Here is a 27,296-nt window from a genome sequence, read left to right on the forward strand (position 1 = left end):
TAGCTATCAAAGGGGTCAGAACCCTTTAAATTAATATTGTAGCAATAATGTTAACCTTTGCCTAATGTCTACTTCATAATCATGGCAGCAGCAGCCATCATTTCATGAACTCTCATAAGCCAGGCACTTTCACAGATGCTTTTTATGCAACAGTGCAATTAATACTCCTAATGACTCTCTAAGTTGGTACCTCTCACTCTACAGAAGAGGAAACAGACTCAGGGAGGTTAACCTAGGACTTAACAGTGAGAATTTTTTTACTTCAAACTATCTTTTCTCTTTCAAATAGTATTTCATGGAAAGTCAGTTTTAACTAAAGTATAAAATGGTAGAAACAACTGCAGGAAAATGAGGTGTGTGAGATTCCCCCATAAAAGACACGAAATGAAAATATAATAAAGTCCTATTACTTGTAGCAACGCATACTACCAGGAATCAACCTGAAGGTCAACATAACCCCAAGAGTAGTCAGATTTTTGTCAACATGCTACCCTCCAATTTCAAAGTAATTTCTCCAGATGTTCTGGTGCTTTCACATCTAGGATGCCCTTCTAAAGTGAGCTACGAGAAAACTACTAAGGCAGAACACCCTAGAAGCATTAATTCCTTTTGCAAGAGGTTCTGATATTTGCTGGTACAGTGCTGCCACCATGTGGAGCAACTTCTGAAAAAGTGGAACAAAATTCCCCCTCAAGAACAGTAAAATAGGACCCATACCCATCATCAGATTAAGAGGATTTGGAGGATTTCCATAGTAAAACATTTCTCAGATAATTAATGCCTTTATCCGTTCAAAATTTTAACCATTTTGAGAAAACGAAACAGTTCTAAACATGTTGTGTATATATACTCATGAAGGCAGTGACCAGTAATGGCTATTGGGACTCAGACCTAGGTTAGAATTCTGGCTACATTACCACTAGCTGTATGACTTTGTGATTATTCTTTTTCTTTTTTTTTTTGCGGTACGCGGGCCTCTCACTGTTGCGGCCTCTCCCGTTACGGAGCACAGGCTCCAGACGCGCAGGCTCAGCGGCCATGGCTCACGGGCCCAGCCGCTCCGCGGCATGTGGGATCTTCCTGCACCGGGGAACGAACCCGTGTCCCCTGCATCGGCAGGCGGACTCTCAACCACTGCGCCACCAGGGAAGTCCTGGGATTATTCTTTAGCCTCTTCGAGTATACACTGCTTGATCTCTAACGCGGAATAACCTTTTTTTTTTTTTTAGGTAAGGAGTGTATTTATTTAAGGAGAAACCCACTCCACAGAGTGTGGGCCATCTCAGAAGGTGAGAAAGGCCTAGAATAACTTCTAATTCAGAATAACCTCTAGTTGAGAAGATATGAGGACTATAAAAAACACTGTAAGTAAAAGCATCTGTCCCTGTGCCTGACACAGAATGCACTTAAATTTAAATTTCCCTTCTCTTAATGACATTAGGAAGGTCATCATTAGCCTCAGGACCTTCTCAGATGTTTGAGTCACTACACCTTATACCTACCACTAGATGTTGGAATTTACTTGACATTCTTGCACTCATCCATTTCTTATCAGCAGCATTTGACCCAACTGATAAAAGGAAAATCAATGATCTAAAGACAGTTGTAATACTTCTGGCAAAAAAACAGGACATACAGTTGAGATGAAAAGTATGGGTTCATGGGCTTCCCTGGTGGCGCAGTGGTTGAGAGTCCGCCTGCCGATGCAGGGGACGCGGGTTCGTGCCCCGGTCCGGGAAGATCCCACATGCAGCGGAGCGGCTGGGCCCGTGAGCCGCGGCCGCTGAGCCTGCACGTCTGGAGCCTGTGCTCCGCAATGGGAGAGGCCACAACAGTGAGAGGCCCACATACCGCAAAAAATAAACAAAAAAGTATGGGTTCAAGAATGAAAGTAGGCACGTGGGTATATGTGTTGGTTATCTCTTAGTCCAAGATTTTCAGTTCTTCACTTAAGTAACAAGAATGAAGAGCTCAAAAAATGATTTGAATGTATGTAAAATAAGGCCACGACAGAGTGAGGCAATCGAGGTATCCCACTCTCAGGCTTGTGCAGGTAGAGTGGGCACCTGAGAATGAATGCCTCCTTAAATTCTGTATCCCGGGTACCTTACTAGCAAGACGTCAAACAATATCAGGGAAAAGTTTTGCTACTAATAAGTCTGACAAGAATAAGAAAAATTTCCTATTTAGTTAGAGGGGAGTAGGTCCAACAATTTAATCTCTAATGCTGACACCTGTCCTAGGAAAATCTGTAATAAAGACACAATAAAACATAAGGCATTCCTGAAACAGTTTCTCACAAACCTACCAAGTAACCGTAAATTTTCTCTAAAAGTTTTCTAAAAAATACTTAAGAAAATCTCCCCAAGTCACCTCCTGATTTGTTGTATAAAAACAGGTTAAGAGGGCTTCCCTGGTGGCGCAGTGGTTGGGAGTCTGCCTGCCGACGCAGGGTCCGGGAAGATCCCACATGCCGCAGACTGGCTGGGCCCGTGAGCCATGGCCGCTGAGCCTGCGCATCCGGAGCCTGTGCTCCGCAACGGGAGAGACCACAAAAGTGATAGGCCCGCGTACCGCGCAAAAAAACCCAAAAGAACAAAAACAGGTTAAGAATTATTAAAAGCATTATGGTTTACTATAATACCATGATACTTTAAAATTCAAATAGAGACCCATTCATGTGTGGCCTCTTTAAATTACCTATATATAGATAGGGGATGGAAGAAGAAAACAGGTAAAAAACAGGCATATATTAATAATTATTGAATCTGGTGATGGTAACTGAGTTCATTTTATTTATTCATTTAGTCACTCTAATTTTGAATTGTTTGAAAATTCCCATATTGATAAGTATAAATAAATTAATGGCATACATATACTACTTGAGTACTATGGACTGGACAAATGCCAACCCTTCTACTACAGTGAAAACTTGGAATAAATCAGACAAATTAGGCTTGTTCCAGAATTGTTCCATCCTCTCAACTGATTTGGATAAAGATCTCTAAGTGCTACGGGGGTACCAAAAAAAAAAAAAAAAAAGCCTTTACTAAACCCTCAGTTAGTCCCTTACCCCTGAGGATCTAATTTTACAGGTTCTGCTTTGAAAAATTTACATTAGTGTAAAGATGCCTTTTTCTCCCTGAACTGGAATTGCTTATATGAGCTAGAACTCATTTTTACCTCACTCCACTCCACATTCATAGGCCCACTGAATATTTTAAAAGTTTCCACAGGGTACATGATACTCTGCTCATCTGGATGTCCAAAACTTGGAGAGCAAAGCCCAAACACTTTCAATCTTCTCATCTGTCCTCAGGTAGAAAATTTCAAGAATATTTGCTCAAAATAACAAAGTGAATCAAAAGCAATGTCAAAGATACAACTTAGTACCAGCTAAACATTCTAAAAACAGATACTACTGCTTTATAAATTTGTTTCTTTATGGAATTTTTAAAAAGGTAACACGGGCTTCCCTGGTGGCGCAGTGGTTGAGAGTCCGCCTGCCGATGCAGGGGACATGGGTTCGTGCCCCGGTCCGCCTGCGCGTCTGGAGCCTGTGCTCCGCAACGGGAGAGGCCACAACAGTGAGAGGCCCGCGTACAGCACCAAAAAAAAAAAAAAAAAAAAAGGTGACACACAGGGCTGCTTGAGTGAAAAACGTAGGGTTGAATCTTCTAATGATGGTGGTGATTATACCCTGTAAAGTCACAGTTTAAGCATATACACCCACATCACTTCTATGCCTAGAAGGTGGCTAAAAGATTGCTGATAGTAATTAGAACAACAGTATCTTTTCAAAAATGTGGCTTACTTCATTTTTTGACCTTGATACTAAGTTTCAAAGATAATAAATAGAAGCCAAGGTTACCCAAACAGTAAGATGAACCAAATGAAGTATCAAAGCAGAGATCTGAGCAGGTAATTTGCAAGTGAGACACATCTATTTCACAGCAAATCCAACTCTCTCTTTCAAAAAGTTCAACAGTGAAATATTCAGAGGTTATCCACTGATTAGCTCAGTGTTATTCAACTCCACATAAAGAATGCCTTAGGCAAAAAAAGGAGAGAAAGTGGCTAAGTTCCTCCATCTTCTCAGTAATGATACTTAATGACCAATCACTCAATTCAAATGAACTTCAGTTACTAGCAGAGCCAATGTACCACTTTGAGACCTACTCTCCTTCATTATATAGGCAAAATTAAAAATGTCAATAGGAGAAATAAAAGGTCTCAAAACTTTAAGGTAAAGTTTCTTTAAGAAAATGATGAAAGAACCGGTTTGTTTCTGAGCAAACACAGGGGTAAGTATTATACAAAGGTTTGCTTTAAGACCCCTGTATTTTAGATACATGCACCCCAATGTTCACAGCAGCACTATTTACTAAAGCCAAGACATGGAAACAGGGGCTTCCCTGGCGGCGCAGTGGTTAAGACTCCATGCTCCCAACGCAGGGGGCCCGGGTTCGATCACTGGTCAGGGAACTAGATCCCACGTGCATGCCGCAACTAAGAGTTCGCATGCCACACCTAAGGAGCCCGCGAGCCGCAACTAAGACCCAGCACAACCAAATAAATACATAAACTAAATTAAAAAAAAAGTCTAATCTTTAAAAAACAAAGACATGGAAACAACCCAAATGCCCATCAACAGAAGAATGGCTTAAAAAGATGTAGGGTGTGTGTGTATATATACACACACACAATGGAATATTAGCCATAAAAAAGAAGAAAATATTGCCATTTGCAGTAACATGGATGGACCCGGAGAACATGATACTAAGTGAAGTAAGTCAGACAGAGAAAGACAAATATTATATCACTTACATGTGGAATCTAAAAAATAATACAAATGAATCTATATACGAAACAGAAACAGACTCACAGACATAGAAAACAAACCTATGGTTACCAAAGGGGAAAGGGGGGGGATAAATTAGGAGGTTGGGATTAACATATACACACTACTACATATAAGAGAGATAACCAACAAGGACCTACTGTATAGCACAGAGAACTATACTCAATATTTTATAATAACCTATAAGGAAAAAGAATCTGAAAAAGTGTGTGTGTGTATATATGTATGTGTGTGTGTGTGTGTGTGTGTGTGTGTATATATATATATATATATATATATGAATCGCTGTGCTAACACAATACTGTAAATCAACTATACTTCAATTTTAAAAAATTTTTAATAAAAAATAAAAATATTGGGCTTCCCAGATGGCGCAGTGGTTGAGAGTTTGCCTGCCGATGCAGGGGACACAGGTTCATGCCCCGGTCCGGGAAGGTCCCACATGCCGCGGAACGGCTGGGCCCATGAGCCATGGCCGCTGAGCCTGCGCGTCTGGAGCCTGTGCTCCGCAACGGGAGAGGCCACAACAGTGAGAGGCCCGCGTACCACACACAAAAAAAAAAAAAAAAAAAATTAACCTAGAAAAATTAAAAAATAAAACAGAAAAGCAACAGGATTTACTGTATAACACGGGGACAACAGTCAATATCTTATAATAATCTATAATGGAAAATAGTCTGAAAATACGTATATATAAAAAACAGAATCACTTTGCTGTACGTGTGAAACTAACAATATTGTAAATCAACTACACTTCAATTAAAAAAAAAAAAAACCACCCTTGTATTTTAGTACTTGGTTTTCAGCTCAGAAACATGTAGGGTGTGAGACAGACAATCTGTGGGACACAAAGAAGTCATGCTTCACATAGCTAACCTATGGCTCAATGTCCCAAAGATAAAATTTATTTTAAACATGCTTTTTAAAGGGACCCATTTTAAATACTGCTCTCTTATAAACGCAGAAACATATTACCATTGGATTTGAATCTGCTATGAGATCCCGCAGAGAGTCCAGAAATCCCTGATCTTCCACCATTTGGGCATTGATGTCATGGAGTTTTGCCACACAGACTGCTGCTGTCTTCCGAACATAGGGATCTTCATCCTTTAAGCACTTGCGGAGGGGCTCACAGAGATATTCTGTAATCTTGTCCACCCGGATGCACCCCATGGTTCTGACTGCCAAGGCCCGAATCAGAGGATTGGGATCTTCACAGTCCTATAAAAAACAATCATTGACAACTACAGGTGTACATAAACCAGAAAACTAAACAGTCTGGTTTATATAAGCAACAAAAGAATATTTAATTAATGTAGGCTTCCAGTTTCATTCTACACCAGAACCCACATCTCCCATACGATTCCTTTCCTAAGTACAACAGTTGCCTATTTAAGAGTTTAGGCTAGGAATTCATTTAACTACTTTACATACACAATGAAGAAATGCCCTATAGGATTCATTCCAGAGCTGGGCAGAAGCTTAGATACCTGGTGTTACCATCCCCATGGCCATTGTTGGACCTGCACTAAAAGCAGAAAAGGGCTTTGGGCTTGTATTCTGGTACAGGATAAAATCAGAAATTGGGGCTTCCCTGGTGGCGCAGTGGTTGAGAGTCTGCCTGCCAATGCAGGGGACACAGGTTCGTGCCCCGGTCCGGGAAGATCCCACATGCCGCGGAGCGGCTGGGCCCGTGAGCCATGGGCGCTGAGCCTGCGCGTCCGGAGCCTGTGCTCCGCAACAGGAGAGGCCACAACAGTGAGAGGCCCGCGTACCACAAAAAAACCCAACAACAACAACAAAAAATCAGAAATTGGAAAGATATGTCCCACTCCACAAATATTAAGCAGGGAGAAAAGAGGGCTGGATATCTGGGGCCTACAGCCAAGAAAGCAAAGGAGAATCTAGAAGCTGGTTTGGGCCCAACATAAGTTCCTTGCATGAAGCAGCAGAGAGGGCCCTCTGAAATCCTGATTAACATACATTCTCCTTTCCTAGCAAGTGCCTCCAAACACAGTACAAGTAGAACACTTACCAAGAAGGAACACCCCTTAAATTGTTCTATATTAAAAAATTTCTTTAAACATTATAAACCTATGCACATGCTAACTTCCAAAAAATGTAAACTAAATTCTTTCCAATGATATCATCCATCTATGAATCACCAGACAGAAAGAATGAAATCTTATAATGATCCTGTACATTGTAGCTGAACACAGAAAATGAACAAAAATTCCATGAGAAGGAAGAAAGCATGTTTATTTTCCAAAACAATTTAATAGAAGCTAATTTTAGAAATGCTGTCTGATTTTTGCTTTTAATGTAGACTAAATTCCAGGCAGAGGAAAAAGAAGTAAACAAAACAAAACAAAAACCCTAATAAGAACAACCTTATTACTGTGTTCATCAAATCTAATGATAGAATTCTGACTGGATATCCAATAATATTAAGGACTTTCTATAATGATCAGCTGATTAAATGATTTTTTCATTCTTAAGATGTTTGGGATTTGCTTTAAAATCATCCAGTAGGAGAGGAGGTGGGGGTCAGGAAAGCATGTATGGAGAGTTTACGTTAAACAAAACTGGCCATAGGTTGGTAACTACTGAAACTACAAGGTAGATATTTAGGAATTTATCATACTATTCCCTCAACCTGAATATGTTTGAAAATTTCCACAATAACAAAAAAGTTAATCAACTATTGTAAGACCTATTCAATAAAACAAAATTAAAAGGTAGCTCCTGTAGTTTCCACTACGTCTGAACCATAAACATAATTTCTGCAAAGATAAAATAGGTAAAGCCCCAGGTTACTGACACTACAATGATATGCCCAACTTTTGTCAGCCTTGGAAGATAAAACAGTGAGGTTTCACCTGGCTTTCTTCTCCCACCTGGCAAGGATGCACCAAGCCCAGCTGACAGAAGGCTCACCATATGGTCTGAACTGGAAGACAAACTCTGGCATACAGAATGCTTAAATCATGAATATTCCTACTCAATGGCCAATACTTCTCTAGAGGCCCTCTTTTGGAACAGAGGTTGCTTATTTGCAATGCAGACACTAACCATATCAAGAGACACTTCTGAAAAGGTTTTCTGAGGTAGAAGAGACTGTTCTTAAGCCCCTGGGAAAAAGTTACCTTCACAAAGCTGTTGACAGCCATGATGGCCATGTCTGGCTGACTCTTGGCATAGTTCATCAAGTAGAGATACACGAGCTTCTTTAGTTCCAGGTTGTCAGTCTGCATACAATTCACTACATCTGGAAAGAGAGAGCTGAGAAAAGAGGAAGGGAAAGCGAACAGATGTTGGTGCCAGGCTGTTGGACAGAACACAAAGAAACAGCCTTAATTTAAAAAGTGATTTGATGTGAGGACAAATGTCCACTAGTGATAATACTTACCACAGAAATGAATTACTAAAGAATTTATAATAATGGTCCCAAGAAGATGTCTAAAAATAGATTTTTAAAAAACTTTTTACTATGAAAATTTTCAGATTAGAGACAGCAGTTTAATGAACCCATGTATCCATCACCCAGCTGCAAAATAATATTGATACATACCCGATCTTGTTTCATACACAACCTCAACCCACTCGCCTTCCCCCAGTCCCTACCCCATCTAGTTGCTCTAAACAATTTCGAAACAAATCCTGCACATACATTTCATATATAATATTTTAGTGTATATCTTTACAAACTTAAAAAAAATCACTATGTCACAAAAAATTAAGCATAATTTTTCATATCAATTCTTTGCAGTTCAAAGCACTACAGTTGTTATGCTTTTTAAGGCACATATTCTTCCATCCGTGACCAGTGGGAACTTATTTGATTAGTTTCCTTATTAAAACAGTTCTCAGATAATTAGGGTCTTTATTCAAAATTTTAACCATTTTCAGAAAATGAAACAGTTCTATACGTGTGTGCCACGTACACATTTAAGTTCTATTGTATATATACACCCATGAAGGAAGTGACCAGTAACAGATATTGGGACCCAGACCCTAGGTTAGAATCCTGGCTACATTACCACTAGCTGTATGACTTTGGGATTATTCGTTAGCCTCTCCAAGTGTACACTGCTTGATCTCTAACATGGAATAACTTCTAATTCAGAATAACCTCTAGTTCAGAAGGTATGAGGACTATAAAAAACACTGTAAGTAAAAGCATCTGTCCCTGTGCCTGACACAGAATGCACTTAAATTTAAACTTCCCTTTTCTTAATGACATTAGGAAGGTCATCATTAGCCTTAGGACCTTCTCAGATGTTTGAGTTACTACACCTTACATCCACCACTAGATGCTGGAATTTACTTGGCCTTCTTGCACTCATCCATTTCTTATCAGCAGCATTTGACCCAACTGATAAAAGGAAAATCAATGCATTTCATATTAACATAAATATTTTAAAGTAAAAGTCTACCTATTTTACTTATTTTTTTAAATTAGGATGACATTGTTTTAATTTTTGCCAATCTCTTTAATGTCTACTTTAAACAAAAACAGCTGGATTCTCACACATGCTCCTGCATTCAACCTGTTGCAGAATGTTGTTTAGCTGAAGTGTAAGAAGAAAATCCATTTGCATACACGTATATAGATTGGAAAATGGAGGAGTATTTTAATAGCTTTTTCATATAACTGGATGTTCTCCTTTGATACATTAAAGCTAGACAAATGGTTGTTTTTCTTTTTGTTTTTAGTCCACAAATGGTAGTTTCTTAAAAGTTAGGTACAATATGGAATCTGAAACCATATCAATAAACTTTCTGTACTTGGTTGCATTAAATTCCATTCATTTATCACTTATTTTGAATGGATATTTTACCCATGCATAATTTTGTGATGTATGCACTGGTCATTTGGAAAATATTGGTTCAATGAGTTATGCAGATCTTCTCTATGGTGGCATATTTCATTATACAGCAGCAAATAATCACAGTCATTAATTTCACCACCAATCTCATCAGAAAAATCTCTAAGTATTGGGAAGCTATCAAGCTCACGATGGGAGATACAAGTTTTCCAACACTCTAATTTTTACTTTAAAGTCGAAATTTATCTACTGTCAAATTTTTTCCCTTGAAGTGACAGGTTCACTTTGTTCATTTTTTATAAAATGTCTCCCAAATACTGAAGTCTGGTTAACTATAGTTCTGTCTGTTAATCTTTCTTTCACAAAGAAATGGTGTTCCCAAGTCAAACAATTGTGCAAGGGCTTTTTTTCAAGTCAACTGTCACACTTTGCTATGCAGTAGAAGTACTTTATGCCTAATTCCTATTTCATCACACAGAGTATTAAAAAGACCTGAACTCAAGGTTCAAGGTTTACTGAAATAAATTTTTAGTGCTTCATGCAGGACAGTCCTAAGGGAAACTGCCCTTTTTTCCTGCAAGCACATGATGGTGAAGAATACAATGACTACTTTTACAGTTTGGCACCACTGCCTTAATTCACACTAAGGCACCAGCCATGCAAATGTCAACACAGTGAAAAGGGTAAATAACACCTAAATATTATTACAAGAATAGCTTTGACTTCATGGATTTCATGGAAAGGATCTCGGGAATCCTCAGGGGCCTGCAGACAATCCTTATTTATTTCCAAATGGCCTTCCTAAATTACAGGAAAAAAGAGAGGAAAAAAAAAAGACCCTTTGGATTTTGTTACCACTGATTTTCATCTTGAATTCGGCAATTAAAGGCAGAGTTGTAAAGTTGAGGGCACTGGCTTGAGCCAATTGAAGTACACATGGGCTTCTGCTTCTCAGTATATTTTTATCATCTTCTAAAACTACCTCAGCAACAGATTTGTAACTGTGTCAGCTCTCAAGAGGTTTTATGCTAGATCTGTATGCAAGTGAAATCAAACTCGTTTCACTCTTAAAAAAAACAGAAAAAACTTAGTCACAGAGTTAATATAAAAGCAACCACACTTCCTGATGTTTCCAGTGGGACAAACTCATTCTTATATGTTCTGACTGTAATAGCTTTAAATAAAAAGCAGTAGGGCTTCCCTGGTGGCGCAGTGGTTGAGAATCTGCCTGCCAAGGCAGGGGACACGCGTTCGAGCCCAGTCTGGGAAGATCCCACATGTCGCGAAGCAACTGGGCCCATGTGTCACAACTACTGAGCCTGCGCGTCTGAAGCCTGTGCTCCGCAACAAGAGAGGCCACGATAGTGAGAGGCCCGCGCACCGCGATGAAGAGTGGCCCCCGCTTGCCACAACTAGAGAAAGCCCTCACACAGAAACGAAGACCCAACACAGCCATAAATAAATAAATAAATAAATTTAAATCATATGGGCTTCTAAGAAGACCTCTGCTTAAAAAAAGCAGTAAAAGCCATAGAGTAAGAGTCTAAAATGAGCAAAGCAGAAGAGATTACCCTTACCTCACATCTTTCCCCACAGTCATAGCAGCAATCACTTTCTTCACAGCCTCTTTCCTCTTTTCTTTCTTTTCATTGTTGAGTTCAGCCTTTAATTCAAAGATTTCTCCTAAAAGACAACAAACGGGTGAGGTCCCAGGATCAGAGAACTAGAGCAGAATACTGTACTATATAGCAAGTAACACAACAGCTGACCAGTGGCAGGGCTGCAACTGAAATAAAATTATTTAAAAATTATAGGATAGGTACAGTTCAAATCCCTAGAATATTAACCAACGCATTGATAAGGATGCTATTTTGGGGTTATCGCCAGAGAGGAAGGTGTAAGCCAGATCTCAGGAAGCATAGAAGTAGGAAAAAGGAAAGATATCTCATGATATCTTACTACGATGGGGAGAGAACGGCATCGGAGGGATGATCTCCCGTCAGAATTTCAAAGTCCTGGGAAAAAAATAAATGCAGGCAGCAAACAGGTTCACAAATCAATGTTTTCAAACCAGAAGAGACTCCTCATTCACCTACTCTCAACTCAACAACTGAGGCTCAAAGGTCACTGAGCGAGTGACAGAGCTGGCCTTAGAACTGTTTCTCCCGACTCTTTAATCCAGTGTTTCTCAACGTTGGCTACACACTATTACCCGGGAAGTATCTAGAAATGCCAATGCTCAGGCTCCACTCTGGACCAAATAAATCAGAATGTCAAGGAGTAGAACTCCTACGTTCATATTTTTTAAAGTTTCCTCAAGTGATTCTAATGTATAATCAGGGTTGAGAATCACTGCTCTAATTAGTACTTTAAGATGATAATGGGCTTTAAGGCCCTATCCTGTTCAATCAATCTAAGAACAGAAATAATAATCTTGAAGCTTCAAGAATGGTACAAACCAGAGTCATTTCTAAAGGTATAATCTTAAATGACTGACTGCTCAGGCGCTGCGCCGTGAAATGCCAGGACTGTCACCACTATTTTAAGGCCCAGGCTCACCTATCTTCAGAAAGCTGGAGCTGAAATAAGAAAAAAGGTTAACCACCCTCAACTGGTTTTAAAAGAAAGAAGAAAATATACTATAAGACCACGAAAAAGAAGTTGACTATTGTCACGTCAACTTTCAATCCACAGAATTGCCTCATTTTCTTCCACCTTTATGACTGTTCTTGATGTTCACTTTAACCTCGTTCACCAGTACAGAAATAGTGGGGGCAGCAAACTAGGTGATCTGCTGAAGCCTCTAAATGGGAAGGATGAACTGGCAAGAAGCACAGAAGTTGAGCACTAAAAAAGCCTGTTACATCAAAATCCATCGCTAACAAAGCAAACAACCTGTTACAAAAATCACCCTTTTATTTGACAGCTGCAAAAATAGCACAGACAGAAAAGCTGGGCCCTTTAAAGAGTCACTCTCCTCTTCTCCAAGTCCTCTGCTGCCAAATCCAGCTCTTAGGGTTCCCATCATTTACTTCTGAAAACAGTAAAGGACAAGCAGCACGGTTTCAGAAAATCTGAATTGTGAATAGCAGCAGGAGCTGAAGAATCAAAACAGGATATAACTGAAATTATTCCAACTCCAACAGCATAAATTTAAAGAATATGCTCCAGTGGCAGTTCTGGTGGGTGTTACAGGAAGTAAAAGGAACACAGTCTATCCATTTTTTAAAATGTGGTATTTACCCAGCCATGATTCATCTGTAAGTCTCAAACCTTTACAAAAATCCCTGAATTAAAAAAAGGTTACCAGGACCCATTATAAGTGAAGGTTTGAAAACTTAGGTGAGTTTTAAAATTACATCTTTTTGTGTTATTATAGAAACATCTTGGCCATCAAAGCACACAAAATGTTAACAGAAGAAATAAATACATTTCAGAATGATACGAGAATAAGAAAAAATGCTGAAAATGAATGCCAAGGGGCTAAATGCTTTTGTACGCTATAAGCAGTAAAAACAGCAAGAAGTTGGGTGGAGCCAAGGAGGAGCACGGAGGCAAGGTATCTCACACATACTACAGCTTTATTAAATTCTTATCTTTCCCCCCTCCTTTTCCCCTGAATCAAATCTACCAAGCATTGCTAGCAGCTAGCAACAGTTCTCAATCTCGGCTACACATCAGAAAATTCTGGGGAGATTTTAAAAAAACCCCACGTCTAGGCCATATCCCAGACCAAAGAAATCAGGATATCTGCAGGGGTAGGACTGGACATCACCTATTGTCTTTTACTTCACTGGGCAATTCCAATGTGCAGGCAAGGCTGAAAGCCATGGACTAGTAGTAGCTAATGTAATTAAGCAACTCTCTATGGTGTTTTCTGTATTATAATAGAAGTTTACCCTTAAATAACTCCAAACGACAGAAATATGCTTGTGCTTTCTAGAAAATTTTCTGGTGCTCCAGGCCACTATGTGTGCCCTCCCATTTTCTTTTTCTTTTGAAATCATTTTAATCTTAAAGAAAAGTTGCAAAATTCCCCATCTGCTAACATTATGCCACATTCGCTTTATCATATTTTTATATATTTATACATTTTTTTCTGATTCATTGAATAAGTAAACTGTAGACATCATGTCTCTTCAACTCTAAATATGTCAGTGTATAACTTCTAAGAACAAGGAATTATGTTACATAACTATAATACAATGATGAAAATCAGGAAATTTAACAATGATATACTGTCATTATCTAATCTATAAACCTTATTCAAAGATCTTGATAAAGTCTTTTATAGTAATTTTACCCCCATCCTCCTTGGGCCAGGATCCAATGCAGGATCATGCATTACATTTACTGTCAGGTCTCTTTAGTCTCCTTTAATCTGAAACAGCTGGTCAGCCTTTGTCTTTCATGATAATGACAATTTTAAAAAGTACAGGCCAGTCATTTTATAGAACACCCTCAGCTGTCATGGGTGTACCTTCATGATTACACTGAGATTATGCATTTTGATAGCCATAATTCAGAAATGATGGTATGAAATCATCATGTGTGGAAGGATAAGAAAATATCAAATTTCCATGCATTGTTTTGCATAATCATTTTTTGTTAAAAATTTTAAAAATCATATGTATTAATACATGCATAGAAAAGATTGAGGATACATAACGAGTTCCCATCAGGAACAGGAGTAGGGAGGGAGAGAACTTTCATTTTTACTTTTTATTGCTGTATTGCTTTAGTAGTACTCCTTGTAATAAAATGTTTATTTCCAAGTAAAAAATAAAAGAATTTGGTGCAACCACTATGGAAAACAGTATGGAGGTTCCTTAAAAAACTGGAGTTACGGGCTTCCCTGGTGGTACAGTGGTTGAGAGTCCGCCTGCCGATGCAGGGGACACAGGTTCGTGCCCCAGTCCGGGAAGATCCCACATGCCGCGGAGCGGCTGGGCCCGTGAGCCATGGCCGCTGAGCCTGCGTGTCCGGAGCCTGTGCTCCGCAACAGGAGAGGCCACGACAGTGAGAGGTCCACGCACCGCAAAAAAAAACCAAAAACTAGAGTTACCATATGATCCAACAAACCCACTCTTGGGTATATATCCAGAGAAAATTCTAATTCGAAAAGATACATGCACCCCAATGTTCACGGCAGCTCTATTTACAATAGCCAGGACATGGAAGCAACCTAAGTGTCCATCCACAGATGAATGGATAAAGAAAATATGGTTTATTTATACTATGGAGTATTATTCAGCCATAAAAAAGAATGAAATACTGCCATTTTCAGGAACATGGATGGACCCAGAGATTACCATACTAAGTGAAGTAAGTCAGACAAAGAAAGACAGATATATGGTATCACTTATACATGGAATCTAAAAAATGATACAAATGGACTTATTTACAAAACAGAAACACCCAGACACAGAAAATAAACTTATGGTTACCAAACAGGAGGGGAAGAAGGGATAAATCAGGACCTTGGGATTAGCAGATACAAGCTAGTATATATTAAATAAACGACAAGGTCCTACTGTATAGCACAGGGAACTATATTCAATATCTTGTAATAACCTATAATGGGAAAGAATCTGAAAAAGAATATATATATGTATACATATACACACACATACATACACACACACACACACACCCCTGAATCACTTTGCTGTGTACCAGAAACGAACACATTGTAAACCAATTGCACTCAATTTTTTTAAAAAAGAGAAAATAAATGTGCTTCTTCCTTTTACCCTCCTCAGATCTATCAATCTTCAACGGATCAATCTTGGATCTCTTCCTTTCACTAAAACCTTCAAGTCAAAATGATGTGCATCACAGCCGTATCTTTAAAAACCCATACTTTAATAATTTACTCAATACACTTTTCTGTAGAATATCCCCAATGAGATGGTCCAAGACATACATGTCTGAAGAGGTCAGGAGCATTCTACTTGGAACAATCTTACACCATGACTTTTGAAGAATCTTCAAAAAAGGTTGTGATCAGGTTCTCATACTGACCTTTTTTATTGGTTGTGAAGTACTTGGAGTCAGTCATGGTTGTGGATCTTTAATGTGCACCTATAGCAAGAGAAGAGAATTCCTTTAACCAAGTTATTTATGTCCAGCAAGGCATTCAACTAATTTTAAGATCATATATACAAGAATTTCTGCATTCAGAAAGTATCTTCATCCTTACCACCATCACTGGTGATCCAAAGGGATGCAAGGATAATTAAGAATGTAATCCTTGCCTCAAAAGCTAACTGGAACAAAATCCAAAGGCCTAATGGAATAGAGTGATAATCTGAACCTATCATAGTTTTATGATTTTATCCACAATTATCTCCTCAGAGCCTCCAAGACCTAAAGCTACATTTTTTTACAAATACATCTTCAGTTAGTCACTCCAATATTTAAAATAAGGAAAAGTTTGTTTCAAAAGATCTCCCCATTACTTTCCGTTAAAGCAAATCTGATTTACTTCCCTGCCTCAAGATGGAGTCACTCTAAGACATATATTCTGAAACAGAGTAAAACTGAAGGAGAAAAAAATTTTATCAACCTATTCACCATTACATGCAACTATCAATAAAAGGAATTTCTTTCAGAAAAAAAAGAAAAGCCTAGATTAGTAGGACAATACTCTTTCATGACAAACACCTAGAGAGGCAAACATCTTAGAGAGGTGTTATGAATGGATTTTTTAAAAAATTACGGTTTTCATATTTCCAACAACCTATAATTCCCCAAAATAAAAAATATCAGTTTACAGTTAAAAACAATGCAAAAAACTGAGATATTTGTTTAGTCACACTGAGTACTAAAGAGAATCAGAACTGGTGTTAAAACTTAAAAGAACATGGATCCCAGCCTCAACTTTAACTTTTCTGTTCCAATTTCCAGAATTAATCCAGTTGACATAAGGCTCCACTGGTAAAACCAAAACAGCATGGACTGATCACATTTCTCCCCAACTAATGAGACAGTGTTTTCTGATTTGAGAAACCCTAAGATTTTGTCCAATGTACTTGACTTCTTTACATACATTAAAATTTTCTTTTAATAAAGAAAAATGAGCACTCAAAAATGAGTATCTCAAAAATGAGTATCTTCTGGGATTTCCCTGGTGGCACAGTGGTTAAGACTCTGCACTCCCAAAGCAGGTGGCCCAGGTTCGATCCCTGGTCCAGGAACTAGATCCCACATGCGTGCCGCAACTAAGAGTTCGCATGACACAACTAAGGAGCCAGCGAGCCTCAACTAAGGAGCCTGCCTGCCACAACTAAGACCCGACACAACCAAATAAATAAATTTTTAAAAAAATGATTATCTTCTTACTGACTACCATCATTAATAATACTTATGACCAAATTTTGGACAGATGCCCCGGCACCTACTCATTATTTTCTGGTCAAAACAACATGAGTGATAATACATTTGGCAAATTTGAGTGATAATACCTCCACACACAATGGCAATTATGGATCTGAGAAAAAAGACCTAAGCACTCAACAAATCAATGCAATTAAGGAAAAAAGCCAGAAAATCATAAAATAATGAAAAAAGGTTGGCTCAAATTTGTTCTCTAAAATGTACTACTTGGACTATTTAAGGGAAATTAGACTCATTTGTTATCTTTCCAAGGAGCTACTTAATGTTTATAGTACTGATCCTTATACAATAGTGCTTTTAGGTTGTACAAGAATTTCACTGAATTTACCTCGTTAAAAGAAGTGAGCTAGAACTCACACAAATCATTACAGAATATAGAAATTTCTGATTTGACACTAATTGTTATAACTTAAAGTGAGCCTGTAACAGAGGCTTGTCTTTTTTGTTTTTAACATCTTTATTGGGGTATAATTGCTTTACAATGGTGTGTTAGTTTCTGCTTTATAACAAAGTGCATCAGTTATACATATACATATGTTCCCATATCTCTTCCCTCTTGCGTCTCCCTCCCTCCCACCCTCCCTATCCCACCCCTCTAGGTGGTCACAAAGCACCAAGCTGATATCCCTGTGCCATGCGGCTGCTTCCCACTAGCTATCTACCTTCAGAGGCTTGTCTTATGTAGTATTTTCATAATGTCTTTTCTAGCTGAAATTCAAAGAATTATAATCTTTTAATCCATTTAATCATTTAATCCATTCACAATGTAAACTAAATGTGAAGTAGGCAAACTGAAGAAAGGAGTCCTTCACATAAAAGACCTGGAATAGGGACTTCCCTGGTGGTGCAGTGGTTAAGAATCCACCTGCCAATGCAGGGGATGTGGGTTTGAGCCCTGGTCCAGGAAGATTCCACATGCCACGGAGCAATTAAGCCCATGTGCCACAACTACTGAGCCTGTGAGCCACAACTACTGAGCCCACATGCCATAACTACTGAAGCCCACAAGCCTAGAGCCCGTGCTCCGCAACAAGAGAAGCCACCGCAATGAGAAGCCCATACACACCGCAACTAGAGAAAGCCCACGCACAACAATGAGGACCCAACACAGCCATAAATTAATTAATTAATTTTAAAAAAAAGACCTGGAATAAATTTGAAGTTATCATCTAAGAACTTATATATACAAAGAGGAAAACCAGTATACAGAAATGATTACAGTACTAGAGCCTGACAGGAGGCCCATAGCTCAAGGCCATTATGGTCTATCCAGGATGTTGTTAAGCCACTCTAGTCCTTTGGGATCATCAAAAGTTAAAACTTGCTTAACATTTAAAGACAAAAGCTGCTTGGAATTTCTCACTGTTTCTTTGAAAAAGGGCCCCAAAATCGTTCTGTTTGCTAAAGCTCTCATACACATTCACATATATTAAATTTTTAACAGAAAATTTCAGCACAATCTGTTAAACATTAAATTAACCTAGTCTTAAATCGTACCTTTATTAGTGACCCACACATTTCATTACTTCCCCTAACAAATTTCATCATCGAGGAATAGATTTCTGTCCTTTTACATTGTGAGCACTAAGTTCTTAACTAGAGAATAATGTACCAGCCCACAAAATTTCAGGGAAGAGGAGAGAATCAAGTACATGATCTTAGACCCTAAATTAAGAACCCCTGCTTTTAAAGAGAAAGGAGAAACACACCACTCTCTTATCTCGCACTGTCCTACACAACAGTAATGAAATATCCCTTACACATATTGGCAGAGCAACATTTTATCATGTCAGTTCCTGACTTAAGCCAAAAGAAACTCCCCCAAAATAAAAATAAACTAGCCTAAACAAAAACAAATGAGAAGAGGCGGGGCTGCACAACACCGTGAATGTACCAAATGCCACCAAACTCTAAAATGGTTAATTTTATGTTATGTGAATTTCACCTCAAAAAATTGCATATGTATGTATTTTTTGGCTGCGTTGAGTCTTCGTTGCTGCACATGGGCTTTCTCCAGTTGTGGCGAGCAGGGGCTACTCTTCGTTGCTGTGCGCGGGCTTCATTAGTTGCAGGACTCAGGCTCAGCAGCTGCAGCACATGGGCCCCAGAGCGCGTGGGTTTCAGCAGCTGCAACGCGTGGGGTCAGTAGTTGTGGAGCACGGGCTTAGTTGCTCCGTGGCATGTGGAATCTTCCCAGACCAGGGATCAAACCCCATGTCCCCTGCACTGGCAGGCGGATTCTTAACCACTGCACCACCAGGGAAGTCCCTGTATATATTTTTAAATGAGACACTGTTGTTTTTTTTTTTAATGAGACACTCTTAATCACACACCAGAGATGAATATGGTCAGATTCCCTAAAACATAGGATGGTGAAAACTGTTGTCTGGGGCTTCCCTGGTGGCGCAGTGGTTGAGAGTCCGCCTGCCGATGCAGGGGACACGGGTTCGTGCCCCGGTCCGGGAGGATCCCACATGCCGCGGAGCGGCTGGGCCCATGAGCTACGGCTGCTGATCCTGCGCGTCAGGAGCCTGTGCTCTGCAACAGGAGAGGCCACAACAGTGAGAGGTCCGTGTACCACAAAAAAACAAAAAACAAAAAAAAAACTGTTGTCTGCTTTAGAAGCCAAAGAAAAAGCAGCCAAGATAGAGTTCAAAGAGTAAGTCAAGTATTTGCTGAAGAGCCTCAAAAATCAAGTTCCTTCTGGGAGCGGGGGGAATTTATTCCTCAGAAGAGTCCCACGGCAAAGCCAAGCCATCATGGAGCTGGAAGTCGCACTACCTTTTTACCAGATCAAACTAGAGAAGTCACCGGCTGTTCTGAGGACCTGAGGTATGACCTCAGGACATTGTTAAAAAAAAAAATAATAATGCTGCCACAGTCAAAAGCACAATCACTCTAACTTTCCTAGCCCAGAGTATGACGTCACTGCATTTCAAAAAAGGTCTCCCTGTACAGGATTATACATCTAGATTTAACATAACCTAGTTTCTACTAAATATAGGTTCTAAAAGTCCCTTCTCAACTACTCCTCCCTCCTTCCGGTGCCCATAAAGAGAATACGGCCAGAAAAAAATTAATAGGGTCTTAATTTCAAATGGCTCTCTGGGAAATGGCAGCTAAATTAGAGCTGGTGAGGCCACTAAATCCCCTCTTCGCATAAAGTAGGACTTTACACAGTTGGTGCTAGCAGGGAAAAAGTGAACAGTTGACCAAATTATAAAGCAGAAAGGTCATCTCAGCAATCTTTCATTACAAGGGTGAGAGGTGCTAATCAGATATTTCAATAATGCAAAGACAATGGCATCTTCAGGTATCATTTATTGCCTAAGAAATGACAGCAGACAACTCATTACAACAGACACACCTGCAATTTCCATTTAAAAATGGCCACAAAATAATTTGTTAATATTATCCGGTAAGAAAAAAGCTCAAAAGTTTTACATTCAATTCTTAACTGAAATAAACTCTGGAAAACTTACGCCTGGAAGGAGAGTAAAGAAGGAAGAAAGGAAAATGCGTCCTACCTGATTCGTTCCCTGTTCAGCTTGGTTCGTAATATTTTAAAATACGGGTGTGTTAAAGAAGAAAAAGAAAAGATGGAAGAACAGGACTTTCTTGAGTCTCTTAAGTCACAGAACGTTAGCTTTGTATTAAGTTTACCACCCAATTTTCAGTGAGGCTATTTGCAGAACACACTATACTTTCTGCTTCTTTGGGAGTTTAAAACTATTAAGATACCTGCAAACAGTTCTCATCTTACCACCACGCTTAGTCATCATTGGAATGTGTTACACGTTTTCTTGTACAGCTGCATCTCCTTCATCTGCTGCTTTCTATTATGACTTTGTAAGTGTACCCTGAAGCTAAGCAACAGAATTATACCAGGGAGGTAATTAATAATTTAAATTGTTCCTCACTGAGACCACTTCCTTTGTCATTCTTCCTTTTCTAAACTTACTGAGTTTTCTTTACTTTCTCTTTTAAACCACATGATTATAAGTGTTTGGCATTTAAAAAACACTTCTTAAAAGTCAAAGTTTAATGAAGCATTCACACTTTATTCACACTGCTTCATAATGAAGCAGCCAGGTGAGTTTAAAAAAAGTCTGCCCCGCAAATGGGCACCGTTTTCAGTGCTCTGAAAACAAAGAGCATGAATCAATTCTTTGGATTCAAAGAATATGGAATAACAGGAAGTTCCAGTTTCTTTACCTCTGTCTTAAGCTACAGTCTTTCTCAAACCAGACCGCTCCTTCTAAGACCAGAAAGAAAAAACTCCGGGCTAAGATTTACTCCCACCTGCTTCCCCCTCTCTCACATCGGGTCAATTCTGGAGGTTTCTCTTCCCTTTCTCCAATGTCAGGAATTCCTCTTCTCTCCCCAGGTGGTCAAGATTCTAGGGATATGTTCCCCCATTACGAGGTGAGGGAGGAGAGGTGTCTCAACCTCAAATTACAGAAGACGGGCGAGGTCTGCCCATCTATGAGCAAAACTTTGGGGGAACCCCTTTCCCCTTCTGGTACCTGGACACGTCCCAGCCTCTCAGTGAACGACGCCAAACCGGGAAGAAGGTTCTCCCCTCGGCCTCCAGTCTCTACCGGCCACACCCCTGGCCTCTGGCCCTCCTAACCCCCCACTTCGAACATATCTTTTCCCCAGTGCCCCCCAACTCCCAGTTGCCACCCCGCGGATTCCCTCACCCCGCTCCAGCGGTGGAGTTCCTTTCTCCAACCCTCTTCCTCACAACGGTCACACCCGACGGCTCACTCCATCTTCAACGGTCACGCTCCTAAGATTCCTCTCCTCCGCCCGTCTCCAACCAAGCCTGGCCCCCTTCCCCATGAAAGGGGGACACACCCCAAAGTTAGCCGCCCTGAACTCACCGGAGGCAAGGGCAGGGGTGGCAGCAGCAGCCACAGAGCACGGCCCGAGCGTTGTTGTAATGGTTTCCTGCACGTCACGACTCCTTCTCCAGGTCTAAGCCACTGCGCAAAACCCACTTTGCCAGGGACAAAGATGGTGGACAGGAAACTCTGACTTCAGAAAGCCTCGCCGTGTGACGTCATCCAGGCGCGCGGGAGAGCCAGAAAGGCGGTCATCTCTGTCGCCTTGGAGATGGAAAAATTTTGCGCAGTCGGGAAGCGACCTGAGGTCCGGGCCTCCGAGGAAGTTCACTGACTATCGGAATGGATCTTTTAAACAAGCTGACATTCCCTGGATTTGTTTCCTCGCACAGGAGTTGTCTTAAAAACTTACACATAGGGATAGTGAAACACCCTGTTTTCTTAAAAAAAAAAAAAACCCAGCTAATTTCCCTGGCCAGTTCAGGAATGTGGACAATGGTGATCCAGCCCAAGACCATACAAGGGCAGTGGGACTGGTGGAGAGTTGTGCAAGGAAAAGAGGTTGACATGGCCTCAGATCTGAGTTTGAATCCATCTGAGACCGAATCCCTGTCCTGAATGTGATTAGGAAAGTTACTTAACGTCTCCTCAACCTTAGTCTTACTTGTGAAATAAATCCAGTGATACAACTCTCTCCAGCCTGTGAAACTTAAAGTAGGTAAGGCTCCCAGCATGTAATAGGCGTGCTTACACAAAAGTAGGTTCCTTTCAGAAACCGAGACCTAGATATCTCTGTACCTTCCCCTCTAAACAACTGCTCTAAGTAATAATAAAGTCTTTATCCAAACAAAAAAGGAATGTGAAGAATGAGAGCCTGAGGCAGAAGCTGGGAAAAATCCAAAGTGCAAAGCAGACTGAGAAGGAGAGAGGTAGAAGGAAAAGCAGGTGGTCATAATCATTTAGGACGTTTTTAGAGTTCTATGAAAGTATAGGAACTATATACTATATCTCTGAGGCCTAGCCGCCCCCTCCCCAAAGTTTGTTGAATGGATAAATGTATGAGTGAGTGGTCAACAACAACAGTTGCTAGAGAGAAAAGGAGGAAGGGCCGAAAAGTGTCCAAGGATTTAGCAGCACAAAGGTCTTTGATGTCATTGCTGAGACCATCAGCAGAGATAATGAAGGCAAAAGCCATGCTGTGGAAGTCTGAAGATAAATGGGAGGTAAAGAAATGAAAACAGATAACTCCATAAGAAAGTATGGCTGAAAGAGAAGAGATATAGGATGGTATCTGAGGGAGAAAGTAGCAAGCATTTTAAGTTCTATATTCATACATTTTCTTTACACTAACCCTTTAGCAATACCATGGGTTCAATCATTTTTCCTACCCATATGACTCCAAAATATCTCTCTCTAGCCTTGACCTAGTCCCCAAACTTCACCACCAAATTGCTAACCGCACTGATCGTAAGTCTGCACATATGGCCCACCCAAATTAAGCAAATCATAAGAGTATGGGGGGGTGTTTAAAAAATGTGATTCCAGGTACAACTCATAGAAGACAGAGGTGGATTTTGTAAAGAGATGCCACCAGAAAAATCTTTGATTCATACCTCTCCCCGGTTCAGAAACTTTCAACAGCTCCTCATTTCCTAATTTGTACAGAACCTATCCTTCTCCCAGTTTTCCCCACTTCTTTGCTCTTTAGTTTTCTCATCTATAAAATGGGAGAAATACTAATATCCAATCATAATATTATTACAAGGATGAAATGAATTAGTGTACGTAAAGCACTTAGAACTATGCCTGCACATAGTATGGACTGTGTAAATATTTGCTATGATTGCAATTATTTGAACAAATTACACTGCCAGAAATTACTAGCCAGAAATCTGGGGGTCATTCTTGATTTCTCTCTCTCTTAACTGCCACATTCATTCCATCTCCAAGTTGTCAATCCTACCTTCAAAATATATTTCAAATTCATCCAATCCCTTCTATTCACCTCATTATTCCAAGCCACCATCGCCTCTTGCCTGAACTACTAGAAACCTCAACTCTCCTCCCATTATTCATACAGCAGCCAGATTTTTGTTTCACTTTTTTTTGAAGTATAAACGAACATTCCAAAAAGTGCACACCAAAAATATAAAGTTTGATGAATTTCCACAAAGCAAATGTAACCACATAACCATTAAGGGGTCATCTTAAAAATATAAACCTGGTCATGACTCCGGTGTATAAATCCTTCAGTGACCTCCCATTATACTTTGACTAAAATCCAGTTTCCTTCCCATGGCCTATGAGTGGTTAGGCTCCTGTCTACCTCTCTTAATATCATTTCATCCTTTCAGTCACTCCTCATTTCCTCTTCATTTCACCTCTTGCTAGCTTTTGCAGCTCTCAAATAGGCCAAGCTCTTTCCCATCCTAGGGCCTTCACAACTACCGCTCCTCCTACCTAATATTCGTTTTCCCCAACTCCACACAGGGCTGGCTGGGTTATAATTTAGGTCTCACTTTAATTGTAATCTCATAAAGGCACTCCCTGATTACCCAGTCTAAAAGGTTCTTCTCTCCCAGGCCCCACTGCCACCCCCATCATAGCCCTCTTATTCCATTTGTAAATTAGGTATTAGTCTCTTTATTTGTTTATTATCTCTCTCCCCAACTAGACTGTAAATTCCATGAGGGCAGATACCAAGTCTGTTTTTATTACTACTGTCTACCCAGCACCTAGCATAATGCTTGGCACACAGGATGTATTCAGTAATAAATGAGTAAGTAAATTATTCAGGAATAAATGAATGAATGTCCACAAGCAAAGTACTAAAACTAGCATTTAAGAGCCTCTATATTATGGTCAACAGTATAGACTATGTATTATTGGTCTATTTTCCTCTCTATATTTAAAGCAAACAATTTCCTCCTCAAATACAATCCACGCTGCTCCCTTAGCCTGGAAAACCCTGTCACCATGACTGCGACTTTCCCCAAATGTACTCATCTTTTGAGGTCCACCTAATCCACAAAACTTTCTCGGTGGACATCTGGTCCTGATGTAAGATGCAGGAGATACCAGGTTACATCGCTGTATTAGAAAGCAACTGGCAGAAAGAAGCTGAGATAAAACGTGAGGTTAGAAACGATCTTCCCTTTGGTTACAAAGGCCAATATAGCTTCTGTTTAAGCTGGTTTGAACGGCCTCATTTCTCCCAGCTGTTATTGTCTCTTCCTCTAAACTCACCATATTAACCTATCTGATGGCTCTTCACACCTTTTAACATAAGTGCAATCAATTTTTGTGTCTTACTTATTACACCATAAACCTGGGAGTGGGATTTGTGATGAGGTGTTTATTATTTATTGGCTGTAATAATTGACATTGTTAGTTTTGACTGCCTTTTTTCTCACATAACATCAGTTTACTTTTGGAATATTCTCAAAGGACTATTAAGGTGTCTTGCACTCTTCTGGCTAAGAGTGAAACAGGGAGTGGAGATGAAATCTGAACCAAGGTCAGTCAATAGGGATCTGAATCGTAAGTACAGTGACAGAAATTTGTTGAAGCTCATTCATTGCAACAACGATGCCTGTATGACACTTTGCTAATTCTTGCTAGAAACATCCAGTAGGACTGTGTAATTCCTGTTCCCTCAGAGCTGGTTTTCCTTATTTTGTTAGCTACTTCATATTCTTCTAATAAATTTTTTAGTTTAAATTAGCCTGTTTTCTGTTGCTTGTAACCAAAGAACCCTAACTGACACCAATGTTTAACTAACTTCCCACTCGTCTTAGGTGATGCTATTTTTCAACTTTGTCTTTTTGCTGCTCACTTAAGAAAAGCCTCTCTGTAAGAGCTACCACTGACCAAGAACCTAAAGCTAGGTGTTTTATATAGATACATTATCTCTACTCCTTAAAATTCTGCAAGGTAAAATCTTCCATCAATGTGACTTTCTCCAGCAGGTATCCAATCAGACTATAAAACACTTTTTTTTTTTTTTTTGGCCACGCTGCATGCAGGATCTTAGCTCCCCTGGCCAGGGATCCAACCCATTCATCCTGCAGTGGAAGCACAGAGTCCTAACCACTGGACCGCCAGGGAATTCCCTGAAACACTTTTTGGAACCACAATTACGGTTAATTTGCAAGATTTTATTTCTCCTATTGAAACAACTAAACCCAAACCTTGTTCCAGCGTTCTCATTATGTGAAACAATTAACTATCTTTATACCATAACGTCCTCTATGGTATAAAGTAAGCAAATAATATCTTCCGTTTCTAGCTATTTAGCCCAGGGGTTGAGGGGAGAGGTTGGAGAGAGAGGAGATGAACTTTAACTATTATCCAAATTCAGTAAACCTACAGCTACTCAAGGCAATTGCATACGATGTAAAAGCAGTTTGCAAAAGGTCAGGTTAATTACATTAACTTTGGTATACAATGAAAAGTACCTTCTCTGCCAAGCCTCCCCAATTCATGCTAGTTAGAATTCAACAGCATCACTCCGTTCTAGCACTGTATTCATATCGCTAATGTGACGCAGCCTACCGTGTTCGAGGGTAGGAACCATTTTCATTTAGTGTAGCAAGTGCCTAGAGTTCTGCTTGAACGTAACCTAACCTAGAAGACAATTAAGGTACCAGCTTGAATGAAAAATAATCGTCCCAAATTCTGAACACCAGCAGGAAACTTTTTTTTAAATAATTGGCAGCCATAAGGCTAAGGCTTCTATCTCGGCTTTGTCGCTTCAAATCCTTCCCGAAGGCGGCAAAAATAGTGAGCCACCACCCCCGCCGCAAGCAAAGTGAGCCTTCCATCTCCACATTCCCTTGGGTCCCTCGCCTCTATCTCTATCGCCCCAGGGAACAAAGGCCTCAGCAACAGGCCGAGCTCTGGCTCCAGGCGCCAGACGTCAGTGCGGCGACCCAACACCTTGCCAAAAAGACTCTGTAGAGAGATAGATATCAGAGCTGTGGCTTTCCAACAAGACAGCGATGCAAAACCAGCTAAGAAAAGTAAAACCAACCCGCGGGAAACTCCTCTCCAACCGAGCCCGCTGGCGCCTTCTTTACTTTCAGCTGGGGGCGGAAGCGGAAGTCGCTGTGAGATCATAGAGTTCTCTAGTTCCGGTCGCGGGGCCGCGTTCGAGGCTAGAGCGCCTCTCCACGGCCACAGGTTTCCAAGCGGCTTCTATTTCCGGTTGCGGCTTCTGACCTAAAGCCGAGACCTTTAAAACGCGGCGTCGCGGGTTCCTCGCCCCTCGCCTGGGGTTAGCTCGCAAGGACTGGCGCGGGCGGGGGGATTGCACAGCCCACAGCTGAGCCAGGCCGTTGGGGCCGGCCTGCACTGGCACCT

At 40.2% G+C, this 27,296-nt stretch overlaps 1 protein-coding gene across 5 annotated transcripts in view; it reads right to left on the bottom strand.

The window, feature by feature from the left end:
- The window catches only part of AP2B1 (adaptor related protein complex 2 subunit beta 1), a 122,632-nt gene extending 95,610 nt beyond the window's left edge, over positions 1–27,022 (bottom strand). For 2 of the 5 annotated variants that reach the window (XM_079904150.1, XM_079904146.1), the window contains exons 1-6: positions 26,968–27,022; positions 21,975–22,199; positions 15,715–15,774; positions 11,268–11,373; positions 8,008–8,143; positions 5,837–6,082 (exon numbers count right to left, since the gene is read on the bottom strand). In XM_079904150.1, coding sequence (XP_079760276.1) covers positions 5,837–6,082; positions 8,008–8,143; positions 11,268–11,373; positions 15,715–15,751 — 525 coding nt within the window. In that variant the 5' untranslated portion in view covers positions 15,752–15,774; positions 21,975–22,199; positions 26,968–27,022. Of the gene's footprint in view, positions 1–5,836; positions 6,083–8,007; positions 8,144–11,267; positions 11,374–15,714; positions 15,775–21,791; positions 21,873–21,974; positions 23,691–26,967 lie in introns of those variants that run through there. The other 3 variants (XM_079904149.1, XM_079904147.1, XM_079904148.1) reach the window with 3 other exon arrangements.
- Between the last annotated feature and the right edge of the window lie 274 nt (positions 27,023–27,296).

The sequence above is a fragment of the Stenella coeruleoalba genome (assembly GCF_951394435.1).
Source record: "Stenella coeruleoalba genome assembly, chromosome: 19".
Classification (NCBI taxonomy): domain Eukaryota; kingdom Metazoa; phylum Chordata; class Mammalia; order Artiodactyla; family Delphinidae; genus Stenella; species Stenella coeruleoalba.